Source organism: Sceloporus undulatus, chromosome 1 (genome assembly GCF_019175285.1).
Source record: "Sceloporus undulatus isolate JIND9_A2432 ecotype Alabama chromosome 1, SceUnd_v1.1, whole genome shotgun sequence".
Classification (NCBI taxonomy): Eukaryota; Metazoa; Chordata; class Lepidosauria; order Squamata; family Phrynosomatidae; genus Sceloporus; species Sceloporus undulatus.
In genome coordinates, this window is record NC_056522.1 from 280,067,625 (window position 1) to 280,094,474 (window position 26,850).

The following is a 26,850-nucleotide window of genomic DNA, read 5'->3' on the forward strand; positions in this document are numbered from 1 at the left end:
TAAGAATATCTAGGTCCGCCAGATCAACTCTGCTAGAAGTTGACCATAGAGTTGCACTATAGGACCTCAAGATTACTAGAGAAAACACTTCTCTAGGCATATAGATCTTCCAGCATGGGTCTATGGGTAATTTCTGGCAGATGTTGACCATAGAGTTGCACTGGAGGATCTAGATATTCCTAGAGTGGTATTTTGTCAGGTTAAAAAAAGTAGGGGTTTTTTTTTATTTGCGGTTTTCTCACTTTCACAGAGGTCCTGCATCCTTAATCCCAGTGAATTTGGAGGGCCTACTATATAATAAAAAAGCAAAGCTTGTTTTTGCCACTTTATATAAGAGGTTTTACTACCGCGTTGTATATAAAAGGACTTGAGCATCCATGGATTTTGGTACCCATGGGTGGTCCTGGAACCAAACCCTAGGGGATACCTGATGGGCAAACAGAGATTAAAAAGGAACACTCTCTTCATCTTTCACTGGTACTGTTGAAGCCCATCTTCTGTGGACAAGGACAGTGATTTGACCTGATTGTGAAGGAAACAATGTAGAAAAAAGAGGAGGGGGTACATAAGATATAATAGTGGTCTAGGTAGTTAAATTAATACACACTGACTGCATGCCCTGAAATATATCTGCTTGATGCAGACATTTTAAAAACATATCTTCATGTATGAATAAAACTGGCCGTTAAACAATAGATGGTGAGTATTTGCCTTCCCAATCCTGAAATACCTGTATAAGTCTCTTTACTGCTGTAGTAAGGGCCTTTACCTAAGATGGTGAAATGCTTCCTTTTTCAATTAAAGGAAGGGCTTAGACTAGAGGAAGGTGCCATAGCTTCCTTTAAGCCTGAGTTTCTGAATTTGCATTTTACAGATGTTTAACACTCTGTGCTTCACCTCTATTGGCAAGTACACAGTGAATAAACTTAGTCTTTGTCACCCTGAAGCTTAAACAGTTCTGTTTTTCTCCAAATACTGTTCAGTATTTTGCAACAAATATATTTTCCCTACAACTAATGGCTCCTTTGTTTATCCATATGTTGCCTGTTCTCATAGTTTGAGGCAGCCTAAGGCAATATGATTCCCTTGCCTTAGGCAGCTTCTGTTTCCTATGGAAAAGATAAAGAAAACAAAGTCTCACGTGTGCTGTTGATAGTCTACAAACTTTATTATCTTAAAAAGCCCAACACATTTGGGTTTATCACAAATCCACCTTCTTCAATGCTATTATCAGAGTTTTCAAGAGTTGCAGTCTGCACTCTCAACAAAGTGGACACTGAGTATCTGCTTCCTGCACATCCCCGTCTCTATAAAGCTTTTTTTCAGAAGATTAGAACAAAAAATCAATAAAACCAAATCCATGGAATAAATTCCAGGTTTTTCTTCTTTCCTTAAAGCAATTTCCATGACTCTCTCTCTCTCTCTCTCTCTCTCTCTCTGTGTTTCTGTGTTTGAGTGAATCAGCCTGTCATGTGGTCAGTAAAAAGAGGCTGGAGTGAGTTGTTGCAAAGCTACTATTTCTTCTCTTTATCCTAATCTGAAGGTGGATGAAGTAGAATTGGATGTAGGTTTTTTCCCCCTGCCAGAATGCACTCATCTTGGAGAACAGCAGAGGAGCACATAGAAGTATGTAGACAATGAAGTCTGCAGAGGACAGTGTGTCATGGTAGGATTAGTGATTAGGCATCAGGAGCTGGTGTCACAACCTAGTTTACTGGTTTAATAGTAGAAAGAAGCACCATCCCCATCAATCAAATGTACAGTACTTCTGGACAGAGAATGGAGATGAAGCTCTTGCCTGTGCTGTTTGGAACTTGAAAATTCATTCCACTGACAACATCCATTCTAGGTTTTCCAATCAGCCTTATTTAGTTGCTGTAATCAATGCAACCTCCCTTGGGACAGTTGTCTTAGTCACCAAGATCAAAGACTATCTTGCCCCTGGTGTGTTGGTCAGTGAATATTATTAGTATAACTCTTGCTTATTTATACAACCTGAGAGTCAGGAGGAAATGCTTAGTTGGTGAATAGGGTGTTTATATAATATTTTTCAGTGAATGTAAGACAGTGTAATGTCTTGCAGCAGGACTTATGGTACTGACTTAAACTTAGAAAGAATTGTGGATAAATCATTGAATGAATGCAGTATATTTCATTATAGCTAAGAGGACATTTTTTTAGCCTGGACCTCTTGTGATCCCAATTTAGGCTTCTGGGCTTCACTGGAAGAACATTCCCCTTCTGCATAACAAAGTCATTTAGTAGTTTCCATGCTAAAATAAGCTAGTATTTCTAGTCCTATGCTTTTACCTTTTACCTGCCCAGCTCTTGAATATGGCCTCTATGAATTCTTATGAGTTTATGTTCAGTTTTTGGGCTGAAAAGCTACTCTTACTTATGTATATCCCAGACAGGTGGTATTCAGAGGAATATTTATATGAAGTATGATGTTTCATTTAGGTGTTGTGACTTGTAGGTTAATGGATAAGTTTCCTACAGTATATCCCCCCCCCCCCCGAAACCCATCTAACATCCATATCTTGTGACAGCTAATTGCTTAATTATGTATTAAGTATTTGTTTTCTCTTTATTTCAGAATTGATTGCCAATGAGTCATATAAAAATGAATCCTAGTCTTTAGATGGAAGAGAAAAGGAAATAGAAACTAGTGTTTTCAATGTCATTCATAATTTAACCAAACATCCACCATAGTAAAAAGAAAAAAAAGTCCCAAGTACATTAATTTTATTTTGTAGGGTAGTTGACCCATTGTCTGATCTCTTGTACCTTTTGTACATAATTTCCAAAACTTTACTGTCCTTTTGTGATGGGGCAACCAGAACTGTGTATAATATTTTAAATGTGCCTTCACCATGGCTTCCATTGATTCTTTATCCATGAATTCAACCATCCACAGTTTTAAAATATTAGAAATAAATAAATAAATTCTAAAAAGCAAACTTTGATTTTGTCAAGCCTTGATTTCACTAGACCACTGATCCTGGAACCAAACCCCAGAGGATATCAAGGGCCCACTGTATAAGAGCCAGCTATATTGGCTGTTTTTTGGGGGGGGGGGGGGCAATCCTTTTTTCGATTATGGCATAAAATTTCTCCTTTTTCCCACTAGATTGTGTGAATGTTTTCATTAAATAATCTACCAAATATAGTTCCAGGGTCTTCCATGATTAGTCACAGCCATTGAGATCCCTAACCATCAGCGGTGGATGATCTCCATGTGTTTTTGGACTATATTCCCACAGGTCCTCACCATGGATTGGGCTCGTGGGAGCAATGGTTTACATGAAGTTAAGAGATTTTGTCCCGGTATTTTTTTTCTTTACATTTATTTTGACTTTGTTTCTCACTTGTAGCCCATTTAACTAGAAAGTTAAAGGATACTTAAATCTTTCCCATGCTTAATTGTTTGGTGTCATCTGCAAATATGTCTAATCTGACTTCAGATTATGTATGAAGAATTTAAATGGCCTCAGTCCCGATAGTTGTGGGAGGCAAGAGGTTCTGCTGGTTGCATCCCACCATTGAGAGAATGATCTTTGCTTCTACCCTTTACTAAATCAGTCCATCTGTAGACTTGCTGCCACAGACATGTTTGGTGAGTTAAGACCTCCTGTTACAGAAGCCATGGTGAGTCTTCTGCAAGAAACGTACCTTCTCCCCAACTGAATTCATAGAATCGTAGTGTTAAAAGAGACCACAAGAACCAACTAGCCCAGTCCCCAGCCATGCAGGAATGGAAAGCTAAACCACTCTTAAAGATGGCCATTTAACCAGTTCTTCATCCCTTTTGCTTCTTAACATTTTTCAGTACTTAGCAATGCAGTTATACCAAGTTAAAAGCTAGGCATGGCTAATGAAAAATCAGTACTGTATTATCAGCTGAAAGATCAGTTTCAGTATTAGTATGAAACTTGGTGCCAGCAGGGTGCTGTACTATAGTAATTGTTCAGATGGGGACATAGCTTCTGTTTTGTATATTGTACAGTCTTCACTCCATATTTGCAGGGGTTAGGGAAACAAGACCCCCGTGAATATGGAAAAAATGTAAATAACTCTCCCCCCCCCCATTCAGAAGCCAGTTAAAGAGAGGGGTGCATGGGGGAAGAGGAGCATGGGCTTGCACTCGTTTTGTCCCACCCTCCTGTCTCTTTAACAGGCTTCCTGCTGCTTTCCTGGCCAGATCACTCCCTGAGCAGTCCAGGGAGCGATTGGGGAGGGAAAGGAAGGAGTAATTCCCACTTTATTGACCTTGACCTCGTGAGTAATCAAAACTGTGAGTCCCAAGGCTGCGAATATTGAGGGCTGACTGTATATTTCATATAATGTGCAAGCCCATGGAGGTCACCCCACCACCCTGAGAGAAATCTGAGCTCTTGGAGGGCCTAGTGGACATCTGACTTTAAATGCATAATCCTGTGGCTTTGATCCATTGGCACTTTAGAATGATAATTGAAGATAATTGGAACAGTAGTTCAAAATATAACACCAGGTAGTTATATTAAGTAATAAGTCTATTTAGAACAGTATTAAGGAACATGCAGCTGTAGGATGTGCTCCCTAGTCCCCTTTATGTGTGCCATAACCCACGGTCCCCAATTTGGAAGGCAAATTTTGCTCCTAAAAGGGTACAATAAGTGGGATAGAGGCTAATTAATTTATTCATAAATTTAAGGTGCCACTCAAAGAGATCTCTGTGATTTGCAAATCAGATAAAAGCAAAAAGAACAAAAACTGGCAGATAGCCACTAAAATCCATAAAAAAGAGATGTCTCAGGATGCTAAAAACTTGATATTTTATTGGCTAAAATAAAGCACTTTTTTAGCACTTTCGAGAAGTGTCATCTTTTTCTTTTGTAGGCCTGATAGAAGCCCAATCTGAAAAGCCTGAAAATATTGTCAAAACCCTGAAAGTTAAAAATCGGAAATGACTTCTTGTTGCAATGTCTAGTCAGTTTTACAGTGTGGCCCACCTAGGGTTGCCATAAGTCAGGACCTCCAAACCGGGACAAATGTAGGACAACAGTTTCAGATGTAGGACACATTTTTTAAAAATGGAGGACACGCAAAAATTGATGCTTTTTTAGAAATGTTAATATAAATTCATGTTTCTTAGGCATGATCAAAATGGAGGACATTTGGGCATTATTCCTAGACAGATGGCAGAAATGGACTTTCCTTTCTGGCCACCCCCCTCTCCCCATTTCAAACAGCACATTTGGGCATTGAACATGGCTTTATTTTAACATTGCCTCTTGCATATTTCAGAGGCTTATTCCATAACCAAACCCTTTGGGTTTAACACTGAACATGGGTTAACATGGCTATGCATATCAAACATGGTTAAACAAAAAGTGGATTTGCCCTCGGTTTCAGGTGTCTTGCACCAACTATACTTCTCAGAAGTGTGTACTTGGTCAAGGGACTTTGGTTTTTCTTCATTTTGACTTGTTTTGTCTGTATTCCACCCCACTAAATAAAGGAGACATGAAATGGAGTTAATGGGTACAAGTTGTTAAACAAAAAAGTCTTGTGAGACTCTGTAGGCAAGAGGTGCACCATGTTAAGAACTGCATTAGGCACACTTAGGCTGCTGCCACACTGCAGAATTAAAGCAGTTTGACACTGCTTTCACTCTCATCACTCCATCCTATGGAATCCTGGGATTTGTAGTTTGTTGTGCTGCCAGGGCTGGGCTTTGAAATCTCAGGCATAAGAAAAGCAAAAGGCTTGGGCTGCATCTACACTGGAGAAATAATCTGGTTTGAGATCACTTTAACTGCCTTGTCTGAATGCTGTGGCATTCTGGGAATGGTGGTTTGTTCCAGCACCACAGCAAAATGGCAGTTAAACCCCCTGTAAAGCTCTCTGACCAAGGTGACCAATGCCCTCTCCTCAAAATGTAGGGCCCTCAAGCAAAAAATGTAGGACATGACCAAAAATAAAAGCTACAAACACCCATGTAATTATAAATCCATGCTTCTTAGCCATGATCCAAATGGAGGACATGTCCTGGAAAAGGAGGAGGATGCCTGGTCACCTTGTCTCTGGTCCAAAATACACTGCAGAAATAAAACAATGCTGGACTGAAATGCCCAGAGTTCCTCACCAAAGCTGCATCCACACTGAGGAAATAATCCAGTTTGAGAGTGACTTAACTGTCCTGGGTTAGTGCTGGGGAATGCTGGGAATTGTAGTACACTGTGGCCCCAGAGCTATCTCTGACAGGGAGTCCCATAACCCTCCAAACGTAGTTGAACTGCAGTGCCCAGAATTCCTCCCCAGGTGCATCCACACTGAGGAAATGGTCCAGTTTGAGACTGCTCAGTGCTGGGGAATCCTGGGAATTGTAGTCTGTTGTGGCCTCAAAGCCATCACTGACAGAGAAGTCTCAATGTCTCCCAAACACTAGCATTCCCAGGATTCCTTACCATTGAGTTAAAGCAGTCTCAAAGTGGGTTATTATTCCTGCAGTGTGTGTGAGAGATATAAAAGCTAGGGACTGGATCTCTGTGTCCAAAACACACTGCTTTGACTGCCAGGGCTCAGTGCTATGGAATCCTGGGAACTGTAGTTTATTGTGGCACCAGAGCTCTCTGACAGAGAAGGCCAAATGCCTCACAGACACCAGAATTCGAGAGCATTGAGCTTTGGCAGTTAAAGGGGTCTCAAAGTGCAGGGGGGGGGGGAGAGAAAAGCCAGGGAGTTTGAATGAGCAGCTCATCTCGGCTGTGGCTGCTCTGAAAGGAAGAGGAGGAGGGAGGGAGGGATGGACCCAAGGGAAGTGGCCAGGGCCATCCGGAGGAGCCCCTGCTTTTCCTGATCATCGCAGCCTCCTCCCTTCCACCAGCAAGAGGCTCTGTTCCCAAGCGATGCCTCCTCCTCCTCCTCCTCACCTCCTGGCCCTGAAGGCTCTTCCTGAGTCTGGCAGCAACCTCCTCAAACCGGGAAAAAGCTGAGTCAAGGAGGAAACCGTGCAGGGACGCCCCCTAGTGGTGAAAAACCGGGAATGTCCCGCTGGCAGGAGGGATATGGCAAGCCTAGGCCCACCATGTGGTTGAAAATTGTGCCCTACCAGCTTTTCAGTTGCCACTGCTTATTTGAAATATTTTTAATATTTCTAATGGGAAAAAATGGAAAAAAGGGAGGGACACACACACACACACAAACACACACACACAGAGAGAGAGAGAGAGAGAGAGAGAGATTTGAGGCCAGAACCTCCAAAGTGGCCCTTCTTAGATGCAAGGACAACAAATATTTATTTACTGTTTATACTGCACTGTTGGTTGATGTAAAGCATTACAGAGCTTTAGTCAGTATAAAATAAATTTAAATTCTAAAGGCATTTACAATCTAAATAAACATTACACATACTTAAGCTTGCAGGTAAGGATTAATGGGTGAAGTGAGGCATGCATGACTTGAAACCCAGCACGTCCAGCACAGCTCAGCAGCCCTTTAGTTTGTGAAGCATGTTAGCAACCCCATGAGTTGCTGTGCTATGTAGCTTGCAAAATGACCAGGTACTTTGTCTCACTGGTGAACTGTAATTAAATGGCTCCTTGAGCAGTACTTGGCTTCCTGTTTTATAGCGTGAGTTTTTAATAAATACAACAGCTTTGTAGAAAAAAAGAGATTTGAGAGAGAGCGAAAGGCGATGAATACCTTATATATTCATTGTGATGGTTTGAGAACAAGTTGAGAACAGATCAACTAAACTAAATTGCTCAAAAATGTATAAATAACTTTTTGCGCAAAATGTATACGTAACTGAGTGCCATAGGATAGTGTAGAAGTATCTTAAATAAAGCACTAGCAGATGTGGTTTAAATAAAATACTGTTGTCAGTGAATGGACATGAATATTCCACATGCCCTCCTCCCCCAGATAGCACACTTCTGATTTGCTTTCAAAGAGATCTCCAGTTAGGCCATATAAAAAAAATAAAAATAAGTATTAGATGGCATGGGCAACATAGAGCCCAAGTATGTCTGCCTGGGGGGGAAAAAGGAGACACATCGCACGATACAAAAATTATGATGATTATGTCTGTGTGAAGACCATCTTTTTAGGCTTCTGCACCACACCTCCTTTTTTCTCATGGGTTTTATTGAATAGAATCTAATTTTTGCTTCTTTAAATTTCTGTCTCTCTCTTTCTCTCTGGTCAGATATTTCTCCCTCCATCTGTTTTTATGTCCCCCCCTCACTCAAAGCCATCAAAAGTGTGATTTTGCTTTAAACAATTTCCTGAGTGCTATGTAGCTGAAAGGGCTGAAAGACAGGGGCGAAACAGACTGTTCTGAAGGGATGGCTTGAAGCCACCTGGCTGCGGCAACCACACGTCACGGCCCCAATCCTCCTTTTTGCAAGCCCCAAAAGAAGCTGCAAAATTCCGCTCTATTTTGCACTGGAAAAAAGCTAGTTTCCTGCCCTGCCATGGTTTTAAAGTAATCTGGAAGCTGGCCCACATATGGGCAACTGGGTGACTATGAAGCTGGCTTTCAGGCATCTTGGGGGCGTGCCTCATTCATTTATGCCAGTCTGTTCTTGCTCATCGTTGTGTTGGTTTATTTTACTATAAAATGCACAGAGAAGAGAAAGCAGTCCGATGGCATTTATTTATATATTTATTTGTGACATTTATATCCCGCCCTTCGGCCCTAAAGGCTATATGTTTTATTTTAGCATGAGTTTTTGTGGATTATCATTCATTTCCTCAGATGAGTTAATGGTGTACAATATTCAAGCTTCAGGTATATATGAACATCCTCTCCTCCTTTTCCCCAATTGCTTGTTAAAAATTATTCTTGTGCTGCAACATTTCTAAAGATTAGTAAACCCAGGACAGATCTTCCTCTGGCACCTATACTAAAGAGGCCAATAAGTACAATCCTCTGTAGCCAAATTATACAAAATGCTTCATTAACAGAGATGTTACGCATCTTTCAGTATAAAGGCCTTTCAAGGCAATGTGCAACGATATAAACACAAAATAGAAAACATGTAACATTAAAATCTTTAAAATTACAACACTTTAAAGGTAAGCAGTGTTTTTCAGTATAAAAAGCTAATATAAAGTGATTATTGTTAACCTCAGAAATAGTGATATATCAGCATAAACAGTAAAATCACATCATTCAAACATGTATGTTCTAGTGTATGATTAAAACAAATTGATTGATTGATCATTCACACATGACATAGAACAGAGAGGTGTTTTTGAACACGAAAACTGAAGAGACCAGCACTTGTATGCCTTGGGAGTACTGCAGAAAAAGACTTTGGCCTGATACAGATGGGCAAAAAGCGCTGTAATGGGGCCGTTTTTAGGGCTCGGGAATGTGGAGCGTCTGCATGCTCCTGAGCCCTACTGTGCACCCCTGGCGCCACCATGGCTCGTCCTCATTCACATGTGGGCCACCATGATGACATACATGTGGTGGCGCCTCCAAACAGTGCAGTGCTGCGTGGATGACATAGCTGTGTGCAAGGGTGTTAATGGCGCTGCACTTGCGTGTCCTAACAACCCGCCAGGAGTGGGTTCTTTTTAGGGCTCCCGGAGGCCGTAATGTTTTGTGGCTTCAGCCCCTGTGTGGGGCAGAAAGGGGTGGTGTCTTGGCACTCCTTTCTGCCCGTCTGTACCGGGCTTTATCTTTGCAAATATCTTTCTGAAGTGCTCAATAATGGAGAGGGCAGGAGGGTCCTTCTTATGATAATCTCAAGCATGGACAGATTTGAATAAACACAGGGTTCTTACAGATAATCTGATCCCAAATGATTTAGAACTTTGTCGGTCAAAACCAGCATTTTGAATCGGACAAAAACGGTAATGCAGATGGGCCCAAAAGAGCGGTGTGTGGCTGTGCCTGTGCCAGTTGCACTGAGGCAGTGGCAACCACACATGCCTAGCCCCGATCCGGGCCATCACTTTGGTCCTCAACCTGGCTGCCAGCAAGCAGCGGCTTTTTGCTGCTCCTTTTCGTGCCAGCTCTTTTAGGTTGGAGTGGGCTTGGAGCAACTTCCAGCTGTGTTCAGGGTGTGCATCATGTATAATGCCACACCCTCAACACAGCCTGAAGCTGTCACTTTTGGCCCATCTGTTTCAGGCCTAAGAAACACAGTGGTAACATGTGTGGCTGTTACAGAACTGGTGTAATCTAGTTTTACTACCCAGACCCAGTGAGCACTTGAACAGCTGCATTCTGTATATATTTATTTAATTTATAACCCATTTTACTTCTGTCATAGGTCTCAAGATGGCTTATAATACAAGTTAAGAAGAAATTCTGCTAAAACCAATCAGTTATAAAGTTAGATATGTTTAAAAAGCAATTAAATAAACTATAAATTAAAACCAAGCACTGAACTAAAATAACAGATTAAAATACTTCAAAACATAATAAGAAGGAGAAAGGAGTATAGTTTCACTCATTAAAGTATCCTTCTGTACAAACAGTTAATAATAAGTGATAGTTAATTGTCACTTTTGTAGATTTTTTTTGTATTGTGCTTTTAAACTGTAGGCCACTTTGGGTGAAAAGTGGGATACAAATGAATATAATAATAATAATAATTAATAGCCAAAATTCATTCTAACTACAGAGGTGTTGGCCTGCTGGTGGGAGGAAAGCAGAGGGAAATAACTAGCCTCTAGTACAGGGGTAGGCAAGCTTTTTGAGCCAGGGGCCGGATTGCTGTCCCTCAGACAACTGGGGGGCCGAAGCCAATAATTAAATAATTAATATTTTTTTTTTTAAAAAAATAATTAAATAAATAAACTGGGACAAATATAGGACAACATTTTCAAATGGAGGACACTTTTTCTAAAAAGTGGAGGACACACAAAATAATTGCTGATTTTTAAAAAAATGTTAATATAAATGCATGTTTTGGAGGCTTCTATAGACAATTGCCCCCCTTGCCTGCCGCTTGCCCCCCCTTGCCCGCCTCCTCCTGATAGGCCAAAGGCCCCATGCCCTCATGCGAGAGGCCAAAAACTCCGGCGGCAATCGGCGGCAGGACCGGGCGGGGGCCGGTCCCAAGGCCTTGCCGGGCCGCATCCGGCCCGCGGGCCGCAGGTTGCCTACCCCTGCTCTAGTAGAAGAGATTTCCCAAGCCTGGGATAGTTTAATATGGATGTAACTAGTGCATGTATCACTGAGCTTTTGAAGGATTATATGAGACACAAAGCTGATGTATAAACTGTTTCATTAGAGGTTATGAAACTTGGATGGTTTAGCTTTAGCATGGTTGTCAAACAGATCCAGAATGAAAATTTTACTGTGTGAAATAGAATCCATTGTATATGTTGTTCTGCTGTTTTTGCAAACTAGTCAAAAAGTGCTTGTATTTGGGCTAAAAATTGAAATTGAAAAAAAATTACTGACCAATATATCTCCAAAACAGGAAGTATTTTTGCAATTTCTTTTCTTTTTTTTTAATTACAGATAGAAAGTGCTGCTGATGAACCTAGAGTGCTTTGTATAATACAAGATACTACTAATTCTAAGACAGTGAATGAGCGCATCACCTTGAACTTACCAGCTTCCACTCCAGTAAAAAGACTGTTTGAGGATGTGGCCACAAAAGTGGGCTATGTTAATGGGACATTTGATTTAATTTGGGGAAATGGAGTCAATGTTGCAGATACGGTAAAAACAGCTATTTCATTTAATGAAAATCATAGAAATGTTGTATTTGTGTAATTTCTGAAGCACTGGATGCAGTGTTTTTTTCCACCATTTAAAATAGTTCTCAGCTATGTAAGAACTCATTAGATCACTATAATAAGCCATTTTTGCTTGATTAACTTTTGTATTTAATTTTATCAGTTTGGCTATTGAAAAAAAGAGTTGTTGTTTTTTAAAAAACCTACTGGTTTGAATCTAGTATACTATTTTAAAATATATGAACATATGTTTGTAGCTACTGCAAGGCAGACTTTTTCAAAAGCCTTCTGTTAGTAGTCAGGCCAGACATTTCCAGTAAGAAGTGGCTGGGGAGAGAAGTGCCCAGTCTGAAAGAAGGGCAAGGTATAAGTAAAGTGAAGAAAAAGGAGGCGTCAAAAAGGAGATAGCCTTCCATAGTGGATAGCTTGCTCACTTCTATTGCAGAGAAAGGCTTGGTAGCCAGTCTGCCATCTAGTAGTCCTCTATACTTGATTTAGAATAGAAGTAGAATGGCAGCAACAACATTCCCACGATGTTTGAGTATGAGGCGTTAGAAAATATGGAAAACCCGAGTTATATGCCAGTAACAAAATTAACTTCTGCTTTACTCTCTGAGGTTTTGTTACTTGGTTGATTTTGAAAGAGTGTATATATTTATCTATCATGTATTATATCTCACGTTTCTCCCACAACTGCAACTAGAGTTCACTCATAGCAAGATTAAAGCAGATACAATTTTAAATGCAAAAAACAAGTACATTTAAGACTGAAATTAGCATGTTAAAACACCATTAAATAACTTATAACTATTGAATTAAAAATCCATTTAGAAACAGCATTAGAAAGTACAGCAGCAATCTGTTACAAAGCCCTTCCTTAGCAGCTAGGTAGGTGTGGAAATCCCTCCTGAAAAAAAGGCCTTTTCCTGCCAGCACAAGGGCAGTAAGAGGAGTGGGTGGGGTGGAGCAGCCTAGGCTTCATTGAAAGGGTTCCACAACCTGGGAATAGCCACCAAGAAAGTCCTCTGGAAGTGGTTGGAGCAAGAGAAAGGATTCCCCTGACGATCTCAGAGACTAGGGATGATTGTATAGGAAAACAGCCTGTACTGAGACTGAAAACTTCATCTTGAATTGTTTATGAGTGTATCAGGCTGGCTGAAAATCTTTCTTGAAAATACTTCTTGAAATGGATTTCTAATTTCATCAGATGTTTTTAAAAGTTCAGCGGTTGTATATTGGAAATACTAGGTTGTACACATGGTGTAAAGACCTATTGCACACTTTTAAAGTGCTGGCAGAATGGAGTACAGATTTCAGTTGGGATCCTGTTGGTGACATATGTCCTATTTTGACTGTGATGCAAAAACATACTCTCTGTCCCCTTGTATTCCTTCCAACACCTTGCTGTCCTAATAGCTGCTAAGCCCCATTGAGCTGTGCTGTAGGAGAGATGAAAGCAAGGAGGTGACTGAGCAGCAGGGCCTGTCTGTTATCCCAAATGTAATTCTCTTGAGAGCGATGCAAAGGAATGAGGTTGTTGTTTCTCTGCCTCTCTCCTGTTAATGATTTGATGAAATGACATAAGGCTGTTCCTGCCTCCCCTTCCATATTTGCCAGTTAGAGGGAGGCACAGAAATGCATTCATGAAGTTGTATGCTACTTGAAGGCCATGTATGATCTTGGCCTTCCTGTTTAAAATATTTAAATGATGCTTTTGTTATGGCCTGGGTACCACATATGAACATGAAATCTTCTTTAGTAAAACACAAAAAAGTAATTATAAGTTGATGGTATGGCTGTCTTTGTTTCCTTGTACTTTAACTTTCCTGCTTTCCACATTTTATTATTTCTTTTTTTTTAAAGTTGCAGATAGTAAGCTTTAAGTAGAGTGTTCTTAGGGCTTGTGAACTACTGCTGTTAAATAGCCTTCATCCCAGCCTCATGACCCCTGGATAGTGAAGTCTGGAGCTGAATACTAGGCTTCAGCTCAATAGCATTTCTGACCACAGATTATGCTGATCACAGTCCAAAACTTCTGGATGGCAGTGGTCTGGAAAAATTTGAAATAGATCAATATGTGTGAAATATTTTATACAGTATAGCCATTCTGGATGGAGTGCCTGACGAGGACATACAGTATTCTAATACTTTTTAAAATAATAAATAAATAAATAAAAATTTCTTCCTATGATCAGGGCAGTGAACAGCAATCAAAACAATACAACGCATCAACAACAAATTAAAACAAAAATTAACATAGACAACAATACAAATGCAATACAACTGTTAAAACCAATATTAAAACCCCCCATCAGCCAGCTACCCCTGCTGTCGGGGGGGGGGGGGGAGACTAGCTGGAACTTGTATTTTTATTTAGTATTTTTATTTACTTTTTATTTAGTATTTTTGAAATTTTACAAAACAAAATAGATTTAACATTCTTTCCATACAAATAATAATAATAATAATAATAATAATAATAATAATAATTTGTTTTATTTATATACCGCTATTCCAAAGATCATAGCGGTGAACAGCAAGTAAGCTAATTTGCCCCCAACAGTCTGGGTACTCATTTTAGCGACCTCGGAAGGATGCAAGCCTGAGTCGAGCTTGGGCCCTTTTTGTGGTCTTGAACTCGCAACCTTGTGGTTTCGAGTGAATGGCTGCAGTACAGGCATTTAACCACTGCGCCACCAGGGCTCCATGCACTTTTGCATCTTATTCATTTATTTTTTTTTACAAAAATATCCTAAATATCCCCTCAGTGCACCCCACCCCCGGAGCCATTCCCTTCTTTATACTCCATCCAAAATTTTAACTCCTCCAGTGGAGGTAATTTCCCATCTTCATTTCTTCATATATTTTCAATAAATTTTTTCCATATTTCATCAAAATCATTTCTTTTCTATAATCCTTTTTTACTTTCAATTTGCATGTTAATTTGTCCTTAATTGCTAACTTCCAAATTTTTATTCTAATACTTCTTAGGTGGTTCACAAACTGCGGAATCTTGAAAAATCCTGATTTTCTGTTAAGAAGAAGCATTTGTTTACTTCATTGCTAACTATAAACAAATATATTGATAAATAGTAATATTCAGAATTGTACTGATATTTCATATGAAGTCTGTGATATTAAAAAGAATTGTCCACCTGTTTTCCTGTTGGCCGAATTCCTCAAACTAGTTAATTTTATCTGGTAAACAATTTTGTGCTGATTATTATAGACGCCATTGGATCAATCTAGTGATAAATTTGTGGTTGATGCTGGTTTTGAGTCTGGGAAGAAGAATTTTCTTCATCTAACAGATAAAGATGGAGAACAACCTCAAATAGCCTTGGTAAGAGAATTCTGAAATGCTTATTGTAATTAATGTTATGTATTTTCATGTACTATGTCTAAAGAAAACTACAATGTTTGAGTTTTCTAGGTACCAACATTGTTCTTGTCAGTGTCAAGCATTGCTTCTGAGTCTCTTGCTACAGAGTGATATATAATAATGAGATTACATTGATTATATACTTTATGATGTTGCTGGTTTATTTACATCAATAATCCATGCACTGTGAGAATTTTAGCAACACCAAATCATAACCATACTTTACTAAACTGAAAATAAAATAGTAGAGGCATACCAAATGCTACCTTCCCAGAGGCACATGTGCTATTTAATCTATTAAGTCATGCTGAATTTCTGCTGTGCCTGCTGGGTGTGTGTGTGTGTGTGTGTGTTTGTTTTGTTTGGGTGGAAATAGATCTAAGGTGCAATGGTATCTTTTCCAGTAGTTTTTGTATTACTCTTTCTGTACCATACCCTTTCTGGAATACAGGCTAAAGTAAATTATGATTGCTAAAGTGTTATTACTGTATGAGGAAATATGCATCTTGCTTTCTCCATTTGCTTAAAGCTGGTCTGATTTATTGGCTAAGGGTAGGAAAAAAGGCTGTGTTCCTCAGGGCATGCATCACCTTCATGGTTTACAGCTAAATTGCCCCTTTTGCTTTGTGTTGTGAAAATCTAGCCAGCCATATAAATAGTTTTATATTTAAAGTTTACGCTGATAAGTAAAAGTCAATTAACTACATATCTTTAAGAATCAAAGCCACTATAGCTTTCAAATGCTTGTTTTCATTTTATACATAATAACACACTCCTTTTCGCAGATATCTGATCTCTTCCCACCACAAAAAAATTCTTGATCCAGCCAGTGCCATTTAGGTGCAGAAAATGGGAGCATCATAGGCCACAGTGTGAGGCCCGCAGAAAGGAGAAGATTTGATCTAAATGTTACATTTGACCTGTGTTGACTAATTAAGCAGAAACATGATAGCCTGACTCAGTTTAGGCTCATGCTCCTTTTTTTCTTCTAACTCATCATCTTTCAGTGGAAGGGTTTTATACAGCACCTATGGATGAAATTGACCCATGTCTTATATGAATACACAGTCTGGAACTATGGATTTTCTTAAATACTGTAAAATACTTCTTGTTGATGGATTTATTTTTTACTATGCCTCTTAAAAATGTTCCAATTAATGTGTCTAATTTTTAGGAGGAGTCTGGTGGAGCAGATGGTCATAATCCTGATAGGTTTATAGGTCCTCTTCCACGAGAAGGTTCGGTTGGTTGTTCCAGCGATTATGTCAGTCAGAACTACTCCTATTCATCAATTTTGAGTAAATCGGAAACAGGTATGATTGGTTATTTTATCCCCTTATACTTCATATAGAAGTGTTACGGTAGCCTGTGTTAAAACAAATATGTGTTGACAAGACGGAGTGCAAGCACATCAGTCCACTCTACATGGGGAATTTTGGACTAGGGAAAAGAGCTGAGGAAGTGGCATTGCTACCACTGATGACAAAGATGGGTGTACATGAGCAGGAAATAATGGAAGATTAGCCACTTGGAAGGGTAGGCCATTTGTTTCATTTTACAAATGTTTAGTACTGCTTGATACCTGAACTGAATGAGTACATTTCCTGGACCATATCCTGCAATATGGAGCTGAGTAGGGATTTTTAAATTATTGATATATTTGGTGGCCAACAATTATTTCTCCTAGTCAGTAGGAATGCATTAATAGAGGCTGGAATACATGTGGAGTGTCCCTTTCTATTTAGCCAATACAATCGTCCCTATCTTTACCAAAGAATTAAGGCAAAAAGCCTTATAGGCCAAATTATGTTGTTATCCCACAAGTCTTTATTTAGAAATGAAGCACTGCTGCCACTTCCCTACCACAATTATATGAAACAGATCCCACTCCCTAAAATCTAGTCTGTTTCCCCCCTATCTCTTTAAGTGTATTTTAAATTTGTTAATGTATTTTATTATTTTTGCTCAAGTATATATACTAACTCAAATAAAATGAGATTGAACTCCTAGATGTATTTCTTCATAATTCAGATACTACTTTCCTTCTCTTTACCACAGAGAGCATTTCATTTTATGAACCACTCTACCAAATTTGAGCCAGAAAACAGTCTTAACAGAAATCAGTTTACAGCATCAGGATAATTGGGTATCAGTGTTCCTCTACAGCTTAGCTCCTATAATGCCAGTTCCCTCAACTCACACTGCCGTATTTAACACTATAGAACTCAGTAGTTTTAAAAATGCCTAACTCTTTGTAGAATCAGGCTCCTCAGCAGATAGTCATTTGATCAGTCTAAATTGGGGCAAAGCATACCCTGAAGCCCCTAAAGTCCCCAGCACCATAAAAATAAAAATTCCAGATTGATTTTTCCCCAAATGCCTCAGATGGCTCACAGACATTACAAAATAGTCAGTTTGCTTCCCCAACCCACATACCTTAAAAGCTTGCTAGATATTCCCCCCCCCCCCCCCCAGATGAGCCCAAAATATGGTGAAATTGAAACCAGAAGTGATGCTAGAGCATTACCTAGGAAGTCTCATTGGAGTTGTTCTATCTAAGGTGCTCAGAGGTCAGCACAGACTGATTTGAGGCCAGTTTTGAGAATAGCTCTAACCCATAGCTGTCATAGTCCAGCCAGCTAATACTGACTGTTTGGATAACAGCGAGATGTTCTAGCTGCCAGCACTTAGGTATTTCTGACTTTCTGTTTCAGTTTTGATCAATTTCTAAGTGATTGGGGGGTTGTTTTTGCAGGTTTTTAAGGTATGGGGAGGTTTGTTGATATTTGGGTGATGAATCTTGCCTATGATTCCGGTCCGGTGGCTGATGGATGAAGACGTCGGCTATCTCTCCAACACAGGAACAGAGCAAAGCTCCAAATACAAGCTTTCGGCTTGCTTGGAAGAATGCCTGGAGAAACAGCTGCTAGATCAAAGAAACACTCTCCAGCAGTTCACTCCTAAGAGGGCTTTATTACTTTGTCTCAAATAACACGAGCCAATCACCACTATAAAAAAAAACTCTTACTAACCAAATCCCACAGCACAGCATTTTTGCTTATACTGTATACAGAATTACCACAAGGCAACCACTAAGCCCAGCCCCTTCTTATACAAATTGCTATGCACCATAGACACCAATCCCTCTTCAGACTGAAGACATAGCATATTTACATTTAGTCCAGCTCAGTTGACCTTGAGCATCAGGCTGCTGCTCTGGACTCCAGCTGTAGCCAATTTAGGCTTCTGCAACCACTGCCACATCTGAACATTTTCACCTTCAGTATATTAACAAGGTTAGGGGAACAAACTGATGTTACGTGGTTTTGAACCATGAAAAATGGTTGGGTGAAAAATTGACTATAAATCTTTTATTTTTTATGAGGACTGGAGGCTTTGATATACCAGTGTAGCCCACCGGGAGGGCTTGTGGGGGCAAAATCTGATCCCTGCTCCCCCCACAGTTGCCTATGTGCTACATTTTTCCCTTTTGGTATAGAAATGTATTTCACCATTTGGCAGGTGGTTTGGTTGAAGGCTACATGCAACTTGTATCAAAAGGTAAAAAGTACTGTATTTGTGTTAAGTTGAAAGTTGTGACAAAGAGTCAGACAGCTCTAACCCATTATTTTGTGACTTCAGAGGTCTCAAGGAATTTTTTTCTTGTAGACCAAAAATCTACTTAGCATTTTCATTTACTTACGTAGAGATCATTGTCTTGCATAGAAATATCACTGTCAGCAATTGCAGTGTAGATAGGTAGTGGACTTCCAGTGTTGCCTATTAGCATTAAACACCTACATGGTTTGGGTCCAGGTTACTTGTAAGGTCACCTCCTCCCATATAATCCACCTTGTACATTCAGCTGGCCAGGACTAGACTGGCCATTGTTACCCATAGGACATTTTCATCAGCTGCCCCTAGACATGGAATGACCTGGGAGAGATTTAACAGCTAAACATGTTCTCTGAATTTTAAAAGGTATTAAACAGCTGTCTCTCCTGGCAAGCCTACCTAGTTGATTTTAAACTATGAATTTTAAACTGATATATTTTTAATTTTATGATTTTAATGGATCCTATATTTATATGTTTTAGCCTATGCATTTAAATGATTTATGTGTTTTAATCTATGTTGTACTCTGCCTTGAGCCTTCAGAAGAGGCAGGTAAGAAAGAAGAAGAAGGTGATGATGATGATGATTATAGACAACACTGAATGTTTCAAATTACAATGAAGCTATTAGGATAACCGTTTTTAACTCTTGTTGAGCTGGGAGGGAAGTTTACACAACTCCTAATCTTGTTGCAAATTTATTATTTTGTTTAGGATATGTAGGTCTGGTAAATCAAGCAATGACCTGCTATTTGAACAGCCTTCTACAAACCCTTTTCATGACTCCTGAATTTAGAAATGCATTATATAAGTAAGTCCAAGAGGTCATAAATGCTATTATTAGTATTTCTTGTATTCTACCTTTCAGAGGTATTATATATTATCAGTAGAAGATTTTACAAATCTTCTACTGATTTTAACTGTGATTTATACTATTGTTTTAATATCTCTCTGGTTTAATCTCTTTTTAGTATTACTATGTTTTTATACTGGGGGGATAGTTTTTTTTTTTAGAATTTTAACTGTACCTTGTTTTATTCTTGTAATCCGCTTGGATTCCAAGTGATTAAGCGGAATATAAATTATTATTATTATTATTATAAAAATTGGTGTTTTCTGAGATACAAATTTCTGTGATTGTTTATATAATGTATTAAAACTGTGTCACCCATTTTTACCAGTTATTGCAGGAGAAAAAATAGTTCCTTAATTTAAGCAGGCTGTGTTGTTCGCATTTGTGTTTGTTGGGCTGCTTTGTTTTGTATATTTGTTTGAAATCTTCTTCCTACCTTAAGCAGTGAGTTCTTTCTGAATTTTCATTGAAGCATTTAGTGAATACAACTAGTTTAGTGTATATTCATGTTTGTCTAATAATTTATGTTTGAAATAGCATGACCTGTGCACTCTACAACAGGAGTAGCAAAGTGCAGTTCGCTCATCAAATGCAGCCCTTGAGATCTCTAATTTTAGCCCTTGGAAATATCCCTCCCAGAAGACCTCATCAGCCCCCAGCAGCACCAAACAATTTTTTTTAAAATTGGAGGCTGTTTTCAGGCTGTTTTACCCCCAAATGGGCCAAAATTATCTTAAAATGCAATGTTTTTCTTCTACAAAGCCCCTCAAACCTCCCCAAAACACTAAAAAAGAGAAAAGTTGGCTAAAGATCAACGAGAATGGTAGTTAACAGTGACATCATATCACTTTTGGCACACTGCTAGACAGGCACTGAGAGGTAAAATGGTGCCCACTGCCTGTGCGCTTCTCCTCCCCCACAATACTACATAATTAGAACAATAAAAAAAAAAATTGAAAAGTGAGTGGCAGTCAGAACTGAAACATGCCATTTATTTATTATAGCCCTCTTTTTCCCTAATATTGTACTATGTGGCTCATAGCAGAGATTAAAAGTACAGATAAAAACCATATTAATATAAAGAAGTTAGAAGACAAATGGATAACTTCTATTAAAAATAGCATTTTATTCTTAAATGATTATGCCTTTAGGCAGCTTTACAAAATTTCAGGTATTCATAAGTAAAGTTGGCTTGAATGCAGCTACCACTACTGCAGTAGGTTTCAAAACTGCGAATTGGTTTTTCTAAGAGCCTATGATTCTGTGTTTGTCTGGCTTGTACACTCACTATTCATTTCTAAATCAGTAACGACTGAGAGAGAGAGAGAAATTGCCTTTGCCTGGCAAAGCCGTTGCCAATGCACACAGTCTCTCTTGTTCTCTTGGTCATCACTACTAGGGTGGCACAGAAGAAAGGGAGTATGTGAGCCAATAGATGTATCTCTACTTCATTCCCACTTCCTGCTCCAGCATACACTGTCCACTCTCCCTCCTGCTCACTCTCACCCTTCCCTCTATTCACTTACTATATACTTAATATATTCTGTGTGTGTGTGTGACATACACACACACAACTAGCATCTGGTTGCTGCTGTAGCTGCCATGGCAAGTGACTTCAGCTACCTCATGCACAGTTAGAGTGACAGGCCTTTAGGCCTTCTCAGACCAAGGCATTGCAGCCCTGCCATGCTCTGGGCCACAGGTTAAGAACCTATAGGTTAGGGTACACAGAAATATGGGTCAAAACTACTGGCTGGACCATAATGCCACATTGTTCCGCAGGGTATGGGTGAATGTACTTTGATAAGCATACATTCTGCAACAAGAGTCAATGGCTAGGGACTGCCAAGGCCTCCAAGGAGACCTTGGAGGGCCATACTCTCCTGCAGTACTCTACTCACAAAAAACAACAACAACAACAAAAAGAAAACAAAAAACTTTTTTTTCCCTCCTAGATACTGTTGGGGGGATTTCCCCACTTTTTTTGGCCCCTGGCCATTTTAGCAGGAACCTTTTTACAGCAGGAAGTGGCCACTGTTTGACCTCTAAGGATACTGGGGGTCTCAGAAATGGCTCTGTGGGGCTGAATGCAATTGACAGGCACCCTTTGTCCATCCTATCCCATAATGATATTCTTGCCGTTTTTCTAATATCCACTTTAGGTGGTGCGTCACTGATGAATAAACTTCTAGAAATTATTTGTAGCTAATATATGTTAATTCTCGAGTGTTGTCCTTGATAATAAAATTAAGAGGATTCTACAAAAGGAACTGCTTTCTATATTGGAGACCAAATTGCTTTATGTTCCTCTTGATGATATTTTTCCTCCAACAGTATAGTTGGTGGGTGAGGGATCCAGAACACAAACATTTGTATTAGTTTTTCTTCAATGTATGGTTCTGGGTGTAATTACTAGCCGATGTTTAATCATACTATATCAGTGTTCCCAAGAGTTTATGTAAGAGTTCAACCTGACTTGACCAATAAATAGTTTATAGTTTCATGTTTTACAAATTTCTGCTTTTGTTTAATGTATTAAAGCAGTACTTCATATTATTTTCTTCTAGAGGATAGAAACAGGCTGCAGGCTTGTTGGTAGCACTAACTGTACAAATGTGATTTGGTATGTTTTCTTAAACGATGTCCTACTACTGTAATAAACATATCTGTTCCTTGAACTAATATTTCCATATAACCTGCTGTTCCAAAGAACATCTCTGAATGTATGTTTGAAGAGCATTTCTTTTTAAACAGTGTGTTATAATTTAAATGCTTTATATTCATGGTGGTACTAAAATGCTTCATTTTGTTAATAGATGGGAATTTGAGGAATCTGAAGAAGATCCAGTGACAAGCATCCCTTACCAGCTTCAAAGGCTGTTTGTTTTATTACAGACCAGCAAAAAGAGAGCAATTGAAACAACAGATGTTACAAGAAGCTTTGGATGGGATAGTAGTGAGGGTAATTAAAACAAAATATTTGGTTAAACTGCTTGGTGAAAAATTAGATATTAACTATTATTGATTCTGTTCAAATAATTACATCTTCATTTAATCATCCAGGATATGCATGAGCAATGTACATGATTCATGAGGTTTCCACTGCTGCTTTGTTCCTTCTTTTGCATGTGCTTAGAAACAAAGAAGCCACAGTTCAAAGCTTTGATCTGAGCTAGAAAGTGATAGCTAATTGATTTCAAATAAGCCAGGGCATGAACCTATGAGTTTATGTTGGCTTCTGAATGCTAGCTTGTTTGGAAGCTAATTAACCAGAGTTCTCCATTCACATGTAAGAGTAGGTTAACTGAAATTACTTTGTAAGTTTGCTCATATACATGAAAGAGGAAGTAAGGCGGCAGCAGAGCAGTTGTGTGGATGGCTGGCTGTTGTACAAAGGTTGTACTTGAATTAGTGCATGCACAAGGAGATTTATGTCCTCTAGAAAGAATCCCAAACAGGCCATAATTAGAAGTAGCTCAGTTGTCTCAAGAAATAGATGAAACTCTGTAAGGTGGAAGCATTCTGCTAGCTTATGTACTGCTTTAAATTGTTTAATTTTTAGAATATACAAAAAATCCCTCCTGGATCATCTAACCCAGTAGTTTACTGGCCACAATGGCCAATCAGATACTTCCAGGAAAGAAAAGAAAATCTTGATTGTCAAGGCTGGTACTTGGATGCTAATTTTAAAGTTATATTGTAAAATATTTGTATATGCCCCATTCAGGTGAAGTTTCACTGTCCTTAATGGCGGTACATACACATGCTCCCACTGGGGATGACAGTGGTTGTACCTAATGGCAGCATGGCGCATATAAACGCCACCATTGGGGACAATGGGACTTGAGGTCATTCAGATTTTGGTATCTGCGGGGGGGGGGGGTGGCAGTGTCCTGTAACAAACAAATCATGTAGGAACCAATGATACTACAAGCCACAACCTTCAGAATATCATAAGAGATTATGAGGCTTTGGGTAGGAAGCTGAAAGAGATGGATGCACAGGTTGTCATCTCATCTCTTTTGCCAGTTGAAGGGCATGGTCCAGGAAGGGAGAGGAAAATAGTGAATGTAAATAACTGGCACCGTAGAAGGTGTTGTAAAGAACGATTTGGATTTTTGGATCATGGTCTGAGGAGGGACTTCTGGCAAGGGATGGGTTGCAGCTCATGCCAGTTGGCAAAAATGTTTTTGCCAATAGTCTCAAAAATTTGATCATGAGGGCTTTAAACTGAGTTATGTTGGGGAGGGAGACAGTATTCTGGAAGGCAAAAGGGCTGGAGAAAATAGTCAAACTGTCATAGAGAGAACAAGACAAACAGTGCAAGGACCCAAAAGTGGGAGGCATAAAACCTTGCACAAACAGCAAGCAGGGGGGACCCATGGTTTAAGATGTCTCTATACTAATGCACAGAGCATGGGAAATAAGCAAGATGAACTTGAACTCCTCGCACAACAAAGCAAATATGATATAATAGGCATCACTGAAACCTGGTGGGATGAGTCTCATGATTGGAATGTAGAAATAGAGGACTATAACCTTTTTAAGAGAAACAGGCCAAACAGGAAAGGAGGAGCAATAGCATTATATGTCAGGGACATTTATACCAGTGAAGAGATCCAGGAATCAATCCTGGAAGCTAGGTGGAGAGCATCTGGATAGAAATTAAAGGGGAGGGAAACAACAGGGATGTTATTGTGGGTGTCTACTACAGACCTCCAAGTCAGACTGAGGAATTGGATGATGTCTTTCTAGAACAGATGGCCACACACTCAGAAAGGAGAGATGTAGTAGTGATGGGTGACTTCAACTATCCTGATATTTGCTGGAATTCAAACTCAGCCAAATCCTCAAGGTCTAGCAAATTCCTCACTTGCCTCGGAGACAATTTCATTGTCCAAAAGGTGGAAGAGGCAACAAGGGGATCAGCTATTTTGGATCTGATCCTAACCAACAGGGATGACCTAGTTAATGGAGTGCAAGTGGTGGGATCCTTAGGTGGAAGTGACCATGTTCTCCTGGAGTTTGCTATACAATGGAAAGGAGAAGCCAGGCACAGTCAGACACACATTCAAACAAATAGCAAGCACGTGTAGGGATAAAGTCAGAAAAGCTAAAACATAGAATGAACTCAGGCTTGCTAGACAGGTTAAGAACAAAAAGGGCTTTTTTGGGTATGTCCACAGCAAAATGAAGAAGAAGGAAATGGTAGGGCCACTGTGCGGAGAAGATGGCAAAATGCTAACGGGACAGAGAAAAGGCAGAATTACTCAACACCTTCTTTGCATCAGTCTTTTCAGAAAAGGAAATGGGTGCTCAACCTGAGGATAATGGAGCAGAGGACAGACTAGGGGAATTTCAGCACAGAATAAGTAAAGCGATAATACAGGAATATCTGATTAATCTAAATTAATATAAATCTCTAGGACCAGATGAACTACATTAAAGGAACTGGTATTAAAGGAACTGGCAAATGTAATTTTGGAGCCATTGGTAATAATCTTTGAGAACTCCTGGAGAACAGGAGACGTCCCAGCAGACTGGAAGAGGGCAAACGTTGTCCCCATCTTTAAAAAAAAAGGGGGGGGGGGGGGTCCCAACAATTATTTTTCGGCCAGTTAGTCTGACATCTATACCAGGAACTATTCTAGAGCAGATCATTAAACAGAAAGTTTGTGAACATCTGGAAAGCAATGCCATAATTACAAAAAGTCAACACAGGTTTCAGAGAAAGAAGTCATGCCAGACAAATGTAATCTCTTTTTTTGATAAAATTACCAGCTTGATAGATGAAGGAATGTTGTTGATATAGTTTATCTTGATTTCAGTAAGGCTTTTAACAGGTTCCCCATGACATTCTTGCAAACAAGCTAGTGAAATGTGGGCTAGACAACGTAACTGTGGCGGGTTACAGACCACCTCTTTGAGGCTGGCTGTACCCGCCCCTTTCCCCGCCGGATCGGGGCCTGAGCTGCCAGAACGGCAGCCGCTGAGGCCCTGATCCGCCGCTTTTCAGGCCGCGGGGAAGCAGCAAAACGCCGCTTCCCTGCAGCCTGAAAAGGGGTGTCCTTGGGGCTTCAAGCCCCAAGGACACCCCGCGGCAGTGGGGAGGGGGAGAAAGGGGCCGCTTGGCCCCTTTCTCCCTTGCTTTGCTGGGCGCAGCCGTCTGAAGGCTGTGCCCAGCGAAGCAAAACGGCACCACGGACCAGGAAGGAGCTCCGAAACGGAGCTCCTTCCTGGTCCGCGGAAAGGGCGCCCTAGGCACCCTGCCGCGGATTGAGGACGTCATGTCTGCGCCGCCCCGTCTACAGGCGGTGCGGCCGTGACGTCCTCACGGTGGCGGCCGTATGGAAGGGCCACCGCTGTTTAGTGCATGACGAGCACGCACTAGGGTTAGGGCGGTGGGGAAGCACCACCCTTTTGTAACCCTAGTGCGTGCTCGTCATGCACTAAAGTGCCGGTGTGTAACCGGCCTCTGTTACATGGATTTGTAATCGGTTGACTGGCCGAACCCAAAGGGTGTTCAACAATGGCTCCTTTTCATCTTGGAGAGAAGTGACCAGTGGGGTCCCACAGAGTTCTGTCCTGGGCCCAGTGCTATTCAACATCTTTATCAATGATTTGGATGACAGAATAGGGGGTATACTTATCAAATTTGCAGATGACACCAAATTAGGAGGAATCTCTAATACCCCTGAGGACAGGATCAAAATTCAAAATGACCTGAATAGATTAGAAAGCTGGGCCAAAGCTAACAAAATGAATTTCAACACAGAGAAATGTAAGGTACTGCACTTAGGGCGGAAAAATGAAATGCATAGATATAGTATGGGTGACACCTGGCTGAACAAGACTACGTGTGAAAGGGATCTGGGAGTCCAAGTAGACCACAAATGAGTCAACAGTGTGATGCAGCAGCTAACAAGGTCAATGTGATTTTAGGCTGCATCAATAGAAGTATAGTGTCTAAATCAAGGGAAGTTCCGCTCTTTTCTGCTCTGGTCAGGCCCCACCTGGAATATTGTGTCCAGTTCTGGGCACCACAATTTAAAAAGGATGTTGAGAAACTGGAGCGTGTCCAAAGGAGGCCGACTAAAATGGTGAAGGGTCTGGAAACCATGTCCTATGAGGAACGATTTAGGGGGATGGGGATATTTAGCCTGGAGAGGAGAAGGTTAAGGGGTGATATGATAGCCCTGTTTAAATACTTGAAGGGATGTCATAGTGAGGAGGGAGCTAACTTGTTTTCTGCTGCTCCAGAGACTAGGACCCGGGGCAATGGATGCAAGCTACAGGAAAAGAGATTCCAC

The 26,850-nt window shown here is 40.1% G+C and overlaps 1 protein-coding gene across 3 annotated transcripts in view; it reads left to right on the top strand.

Annotated features, from left to right (window-relative positions):
- Positions 1-26,850, top strand: part of USP47 (ubiquitin specific peptidase 47) — an 85,532-nt gene that overhangs the window by 14,377 nt on the left and 44,305 nt on the right. For all 3 annotated transcript variants that reach the window (XM_042446975.1, XM_042446976.1, XM_042446977.1), the window contains 5 exons: positions 11,471-11,674; positions 14,921-15,034; positions 16,248-16,386; positions 19,402-19,498; positions 22,357-22,502. In XM_042446975.1, the coding sequence (XP_042302909.1) occupies positions 11,471-11,674; positions 14,921-15,034; positions 16,248-16,386; positions 19,402-19,498; positions 22,357-22,502 (700 nt within the window). The remainder of the gene's footprint in view (positions 1-11,470; positions 11,675-14,920; positions 15,035-16,247; positions 16,387-19,401; positions 19,499-22,356; positions 22,503-26,850) is intronic.